At 34.4% G+C, this 8056-nt stretch overlaps 1 protein-coding gene across 1 annotated transcript; it reads right to left on the bottom strand.

The window, feature by feature from the left end:
- Positions 1 to 1719: 1719 nt before the first annotated feature.
- LOC125658894 (cytochrome P450 3A24-like) lies at positions 1720 to 6413 on the bottom strand. Its single transcript, XM_048890335.2, has 12 exons — positions 6225 to 6413; positions 5797 to 5893; positions 5617 to 5669; positions 5427 to 5523; positions 4798 to 4923; positions 4301 to 4389; positions 3900 to 4051; positions 3666 to 3793; positions 3281 to 3553; positions 3055 to 3146; positions 2821 to 2964; positions 1720 to 2709 (listed from the first exon to the last, which is right to left on the bottom strand). Exons 1-12 carry the CDS (start codon positions 6278 to 6280, stop codon positions 2466 to 2468), a joined length of 1551 nt encoding a protein of 516 aa, XP_048746292.2. The 5' UTR covers positions 6281 to 6413; the 3' UTR covers positions 1720 to 2465.
- Positions 6414 to 8056: the final 1643 nt, after the last annotated feature.

The raw sequence follows: 8056 nt of genomic DNA on the forward strand, positions 1-8056 counted from the left end.
AAATTATAAATTATTTATGGAAAATATTAACTTTTTCAGTTTCAATAGTTTACCAATTTTTTTTAAAAATTTTATCCAATGAATAAAATTCCTCCAAAAACTATGTTTCCACCATGCGCAAATTTGATTTAATAAAGATTTTGCAAAAACCTATGACATCATAAAAGGTATGAGGGTGAATCTACCTTAATTATTGATAATATCTTAAATAACCATGCATTTGAGACTTGTATAAAGTAATTTCAATGACCACCATAACATTTGTCTCTCAAACTTAAATGCAACATGCATCAAAACAAGTAGATTTATCTTTACATGATATTATATGATGATCATTTATTTATAACCACATGACATATCGGAATTACGTCCTCTGACTTCAGTGTACGTTTGACATTTTATTGACGACAAAATATCATAGGATTTCTATATTTTGCATTTTAATATGTCTCGCATGGCTACAAATCCCCGTGGTACCTGATGCTTTAATTGGACATAATCGGCTATCATCGCTACATTCTTTATGTTATTGTTAAACAGGAGCAAAAGTAACCCTTCTTCAAACGAATGCGGAGGCTGTCGTGCTTCTGGATGTGGGTCCTGTTTATCGTTAGACGCCTCGGGAGATGTTTTCATACCAAATGAGATGGCCACAAAAGCAGAGTTATATTTATACAACAGGTGCGTTGGTGGAATATATTGAACGGTGATTTTAGTGAAAAAATTTCATTCATATCAGTAATAATTGACGGCATCTACAGCATCAACATTAATCGATGTTGTGAAACGAAACGGGGGATCACAAACTCACGATTAAAGAGAATTTTACGTTCGATACGCTAGCGCACCAAAAAACCGGAAGTCGGTCGTTTCAGATCAATTGGCCGCGTTTTGCTCCTCACTATACCCTGCAGTAACAAACAACTGCAAGCTTTGCTTATACACCAACAATTCTGTGCGTAACTCGGCTCTCTAAACGGGAACCCAGAAAAGCGTATCTCCAGTGGATGACGTGAATTCCTTGATCATTTGAATATTCCAAAAATATTCTCACAGCGTGTTTCATTCATTTCTGCTCACGTTGTTAAAGCCTTGATGTCGAGGGGATCGTGTTTGTTCTGTACATATCCTTGTCTCTCTATTGGAAACCTAAACTTGGGTCATAAACTTGAAATTAATTTTAAAATCTTCATAAGTACTTAATGCCCTGCAAGACAATCGTCAAAGCTATGTGACTGGTAAAGTTCAAGGTCAAGTTTGCCACTGTTGGACTTGACAACGCTCGGGAACATAGAGCTTCACAAGCATGATTGTTTTCTTTTTATTTTCGATTAATGCGTGACTCTTCAGTTGTAAAATGCGTCTCGGGTCTCCTCGTACTTCTTCCTCTGTTTTTATTATACACTGATGTTCTTGATATATACTGATAGTCTTTATATGTAAATTTGAGGGGGACAAAAGAGAACCCCTTTGTATATAATGCATTTTTGGAATCCTTTCATGTTTATCCATGATATATTACATATTTTATTGATATATAAAATATATCCTTTTTCACTAAAGTCATTTGTGACCTTTATTAAAATTTGGTAATATTTACAGAATTTGATATATTTGTTATATTCCATTCATTATTTTTATAACCCCTTGCACGAATCTGAACTGCTCCTCAGAAGTGAAGTTTGAAGAGAATGCCACCTTTATTCAAAGACAATAATGTTTATTTCAAAATTTTATTTTTGTTTTAATAAATAAATAAACAATAAATAAACAATATTTGAAAGACTAGTCGTATCAACTCACGATATGAGCTTGTAAGGGATGAAAAGATATACATGATGTGACAAGTGTTTCAATTTGACGTGAAACTGAGTGCTGCCCTTCTCGGACAATATGTATTTCCGGTCTTGCTCAGTATTAAAACATGTGCAACAAGTGGTGACATGAAAATCATAATAATGATTTGGCTTTATACAGTACATTTTTGGTCTTAAATGTAAATAATGCTTTTTCTACTGAACACTGACCCCTCAACAAAGAACACACAATAATTTGTTTGGGAAAAATCCGAAACATTCAACAGCAGTTATGTACATTGTATAACAACCGGCAACATTTGTAATCTATTAACAGCTTATTTGTCGATGGACTGCTCCCTCCCTATAATGAAGTTAAGTATCACTTATACATAATTATACATTCTCATTCTCACATACCAATAAATACTTTTGTTCATCAAGCACGCACGCAAACATTTTCTCCGAATATAAATAATTTAAATTACAGCTCTTGTCTACGATACTGTTTTCACATTTAAAGTAATTCTTTATCTTCAAGCACATGGACCGTTCATGAAAACAGACATATTCATATTGTAAATGGATTGTTGGCAAGCTACGGACGGGTATAATGTTGTTTAATCTCGGTCTAATACTGCATGTTTTTCTTCCCTCAGAAACAACTGTCTACGGACTCCGCAAGACAGCAGCCACATTTACACCATCTTTAGGTAAAATAGTCGCTCCTTCTACAAACTGGATAGGAATTTCTTGAGTGGCCGAGGGAACGAACGTGTACTTTTTAAGCAGGCGAATGATTGTCATTTTCCCTTCCAATTGCGCTAACCGAAGTCCAACACACGTTCGGGGACCACTTCCAAATGGCATCCACGCCAAAGGATGTCTTTCAGATTTTCTCGCCTCAGTAAATCTGCAAAACGTATAAAATATTTTTTTTAAATCTTGGTGCGTTCACTTAAAGATATAAGATCACGACAGTTATCTCCCGTAGTATACAGACAATATTTTTTTTTTTGCTTACCTCTCCGGAATAAATTTCTGTGTGTCTTCGATCCAGTGTTCTTGGTTGTAATGAACACTCCATACATTGGCCTGTACCAGCATGCCTTTTTGTATATTAATTCCATTGATGTTACAACTTTCCATACATTGACGGGCAACAACACTGGAGAAAAATAAAGAATTTAAGATACAATACACTTCAATTTGAATGTTTAAAGTTTTAGTGAAATTGATAATAACAAATAAAACTCACGTGCTAGCAAGTGGATATTTCCTAAGCGTCTCGCACCAGACCATGTCTAAATATTCCATTTTTTGAATCTGATCATAACTTGGATTGTCCGCCTAAAACATTAAAATTTGTTTTAAAACATTTTTCATTAAAAGGTTAATGCTGTAACTGCATCTATAATTGTATGGAAAAAAAATCTGATCCGTGAGACTGTATTAACAAGTACTGATATGCCATTCAAACTTACATCATAAGGAAAATAATCATCAATTTCTTCTTGGAGTTTCTTCTGGGCCTCGGGGTTGACCGACATTTCATACATGATGTAGGCCAGGGTGGTACTAGTTGTTTCGTAACCAGCCAACAGGAAAAGCAGGCATTGGGCCACCAGCTCCTCATTTGTCAACAATCGCCGCTTGACAACATTATCTCTCTGGTCAACGTCTCCTACGTCGATTTCATTTGTTTCAGGGTTGAATTCAGATGTGAGCATGAGTTCCAAGAGGTTCGATTTGGAAGGCTGGCAAAAGTGAAAGTAAATTATTACCTCCTTGGTGCATTTAAACAATCCTGTTTACTGTAAATGTAGTGTAAATGATTTTCAATGACAATCAAATTATAATAAATCTTACCTTATGTTTTTTCTGTTTCTGGATGATTTTTCTCATGCTGTCCTCTAACCAAAACACAGGGTTAAATGAAATAAGCCCCATTAAGTGGTAAATACTAATCCACACGCGATGGAGGGCGGGAAATATAACTGCAATGAAAATGAAAAAGTTTTCACCTTGTCTACATTCCCTATTAAAGAAATAGGAGGTAAGCAAACAATTCTTATTCCAAGAATGTTACATTTTAATACGTACATCCGAGCAAGAAGAGAATAGGTCGTTTTGTAGTATCTCGAATCACCCCTCGGCAGTTTTGTATGCATTCATCATCATTATTCATGAGAGCGTCCGTGTCCATACCAAAGCCACAGTCTGCAATTGTGTCCAGAGTCAACCTCTGGAATAATCTGAAATATGACAAAAAGCAAATTTTGATAAAATTGTTGAAAGGCATTTAGCACGGTAGAGCTAAAAAGGACTCGTCAAATCGATCATTGTTTTAAAACTCTGACGTATATTTGCCGTTCTAGCGTGATTTTTCACTCACGAAATGTAAACAAGTACCCGACGATCATATGTTCGTGATGAAATTAAATATACATCCATTGATAAAAGCGACCCGCAAGCCGCAAAATTTGGGAGGGACTTCTACTTACTCATAACTGTCGAAGCTCCTCTCGTTGGCATTATGGTCATCAACAATGTCTAAAAGTTGGTCAATTCGATGATTAATTAGGGGTGTCATCTGTCGAGAAAATCAAAACAGAACAAAAATTAAATATGTAATTATAAAGTGTTCATCGATTTTTAAACATAACGACGGGCCCACTGTGTTTACTTTGACAAAATATTGATATTGAAGGTTTCACTCAGCCTTTTGTATTTTTGTCTTAATTTAGAATCTCCATCATCAATAGAACAAATCAAATCCACCTACGACTTAAAAATGATAGCGATTTAACGCTCAATAAAAAGAATAATGGGTCATTCAGAATATAAGACGATTTGCAACAATCAAATTAAAAAATAAAACACCCTGCATAATTAATCCTTTAATATCGCTTCTATGTTATATATCGCTGCTTGGTATACTGATGATATAGATTGATAAAGACTGAGTTAGATAATAGATATAAAGTTTAAAGATATTTACCGTTCTCATTTTTGTAGAACTGAAGGCTGGGTTCACTATGGACCGCAGTCGCCTCCATCGCTCTCCTCTTGCAAAAAACATATGAACATTTTCATCACCGTCTGGATCCACTTGGACGGGGAAAACCTGACAAGAAAATAAATTGGAATCATATCAATACATTGAGCTATTAAAATTATTTTTAACATTGTGCAATGTCGGTCTTCACTGGGCGTTGTGGATGATGGGTTTTTTGACACTCTGAATTTCCTTATCTGCCAATTTACAAGCGTTCATTCATGATTCTTTATATTAGAGCTCCAGATATAAAAAGACCAATCGTGTCCACTTACTTTGCTTAAGAAGTAAGACGAGCATGCTCTTAAAAAGTCTAATATATTAGAAAAGATATTTAGGGACATAATTGGTCCACAACTCAAGAGTTTTGATTAAAAGCGGAAATTTCATGGTTAATTTTATCTTGCTACCAGCATTCCTGAATTATGGAAATACATTTTGACATGGCTAGATACATTTTGTGGTAATCTTCTTCAAGCTTTGAGGCGTTTGATATAATTACCCTATTACATTGGAAAATTAAACTCAAAGTGTTAAAATTTCCCATTAATTGACATATAAATGATTAATACCTTTCTTGCATGGAACTTCTTGAACTGCTTTATGAACACTTGCTGTAAAACATCTACGTCTGCCGTTACCAAAACTGGTGTTGGCCCCTCAAAATATCTGGATAAATTGAAGAAAAAATATCATTCGTAAATGCTCAATCTTTTTAAAGTTCTTAAAGTATTTTAAGATATGTATAAATATTTTGCTTACCCAAAAGTTTTTCCATATTCTCTGTACCATTCTTGATATTTCTTAAATAGGGGCTGCAATGTATGAAATACGATACTTAGACAAGGACTATTTCAAGCAGGGAAAATATATTTGTATTCATTATGATAAAATAAATAACCAGATGAGTTATCAAAAATTAAAAAAAAACAAAAAACATACCATTCTCCAAAACGCCAGCAAATTCCCAAACAAGAAATTTGGTTTGGGGCCTGGAATACCCATTTTTTCAAAAATCTGCATTTTGCCCTTTCTTTGTCTGCAAATGGAAAATGTAACATGATGTAAAATGATGCAAATACATGTATGTGAGCATAAAGACTGAATGAAATACAAATATATCAAGCTGCATAATTCATCGCAAGCATTAATAAAAAACAATATATTAATTAGCATTCACAAATTAGAAATTTACATCATTATATTAACCAACGGTGATTACGCGAGGAATACAATTTAATGCATCTTGGACATTCATTTCGTAGTAAGAGCGTAGTAAAATTATCTTTCATTCATAAGTTGTAAAGAGATTTACGACAGCTTGCGTTAATCAATGCAGAAATGCAGGGTTTAAAAAAACAAATACAGACCTGTAAAAGTATATCGAGAAAATCACCAATACAACTAAAAGCACGTGCGTTATCATTTTTACGTGTCTGTAAATCCTTTAGTTTGAAGCACAAGTGTTGTAACTTTGAATGACTGTACCTGCTTGTTCCACTGTATATGTTTGGTCGACGGCAAGGTAGATTAGCCAATCAAATTCCTGAATTTGTTTGATATAAAAGGGACTTATAAAAGAGGTGTTGCTAATGCTGTGCGTGGTTAAATTCATTTGACCATTGATTTTTCGATTCCAATGAAGTTTGTATTTTTGTGATGCCAAGAGATTGTAATATTTTTGCTGATCAGTCACCCGAAGTCTGTGTGGATTTATCTACGTCTTTGCGTACTTACTCAATGAGGCATAAGAATACTACAGAGGTGTACAGCGCGCACTGACATTGTGGACATTGTAATTATCGAACTGTATCTAGAATAGCTGTGTCCGTTTATTTCTAGACAGGGACTTTTGTTTTTGTAAATATGAGGATATTTTTCAGCCATGTGTAAGGTAATAAATCGCTTATAAACCACAGCATTTTGATGGTTATTGTTTTAAATATAAATCTTCTTGATTACACGTGGCCTGGATGGTAATTTCAATCGAAAAACGATTACATTTCCATAACTTTTCTAACTACGATAATGCACCAATTAGACATGCCATTAAGGGGGTCAAGGACGATTTGATCATCTCTGTAAGACTTGTAAAAACATCGAGCTGACTTTAATTACTGGAATTTGTATGATAGAGGAAATATTTACAAATGAAGTACATAGTTTCAGGGATGATTTCAATGAGCGATATATATGTATGAAAATCCTAAACAAAGTTGAAATTTGAATAATGATTGATATCCACGCATTGACTGGATTTACATTAATTCACTTTTATATACAGGAATTTAATCGTGATTTAAAACGACAGAAGTCAATATGACTCGATCCTGTGCTTATACCCACATTTCTAGCTGGCACTTTAAATCATTTACCGTTGTTATCAATCTACCTGTACTGGAAACCAATCGCGTTAGTCTTTGAACAATTATCATCCCTCCTTCAATGATTTTCAATCGTTTACTTTGTTAATCTCATACTGTAAATTCGTGGACGTCATTTCAGTAATATATCTCTTGTGTAATGTAGTTGTACATTTACGAGCGTTAATTTCATTTGTTATCTATCTCGTGTACAATACTTTGTATGGTTAATAATATAAAACAGCAGATATTTATCCAGCATGCTATGCCTATCTAAAAAGATGAAGTTCTGTTTGATTTACTCATCTGTCAATACAGAATGCGGTCATGGCTGCTCCTTAGCTAAGTGTCCGGCTGTGACCTACAAGCAGAGGTCCCGTGTCGTTACGTTGGGCGTTAACATGATACAGACCCCCGTCCCCTGCTAAGGCTGTAAGCGCCATGTGAAGGTCAAAATTTGTGTCATTTCACTTGCAGCCGGTGGCGTCTAAACATGAGCGAAAATTTTCTGGTATGGGATGCAAAACAAAAATATAAAAACAAAATTATCTAAGACAATGTCTAATTTTTTTCTTAAATGGGCTTCATCTCGTAGTTGGATGAATATTTCTCTTGCCATAAAAAGGAGCTTATCTCGGCAGATTAAAACATCCCACTATTAATTACTGAATCATGACTACGTGTTCGTGATGCGCTTTGTTACACGGTTACTTATTGATTAATTGGCACTTAAACTGCCGGACATCATGGAAATGACAATTGTCTGCTTTGTAAATGATTTATTGTACTTTGTTTTTAATATTGAAATTATTTCAAGTACTTTGAAAATAATTTTTTAA

This window comes from Ostrea edulis, chromosome 9 (genome assembly GCF_947568905.1).
Source record: "Ostrea edulis chromosome 9, xbOstEdul1.1, whole genome shotgun sequence".
Classification (NCBI taxonomy): Eukaryota; Metazoa; Mollusca; class Bivalvia; order Ostreida; family Ostreidae; genus Ostrea; species Ostrea edulis.

Coding starts and splice junctions, on each gene's coding strand:
- LOC125658894 (XM_048890335.2), bottom strand. CDS start 6,280: ATGATAACGCACGTGCTTTTAGTTGTATTGGTGATTTTCTCGATATAC. Junction 5,524..5,616: donor GAATATGGAAAAACTTTTGG/GTAAGCAAAATA, acceptor CAATTTATCCAG/ATATTTTGAGGGGCCAACAC. Junction 4,052..4,300: donor AGGAGCTTCGACAGTTATGA/GTAAGTAGAAGT, acceptor GTCATATTTCAG/ATTATTCCAGAGGTTGACTC.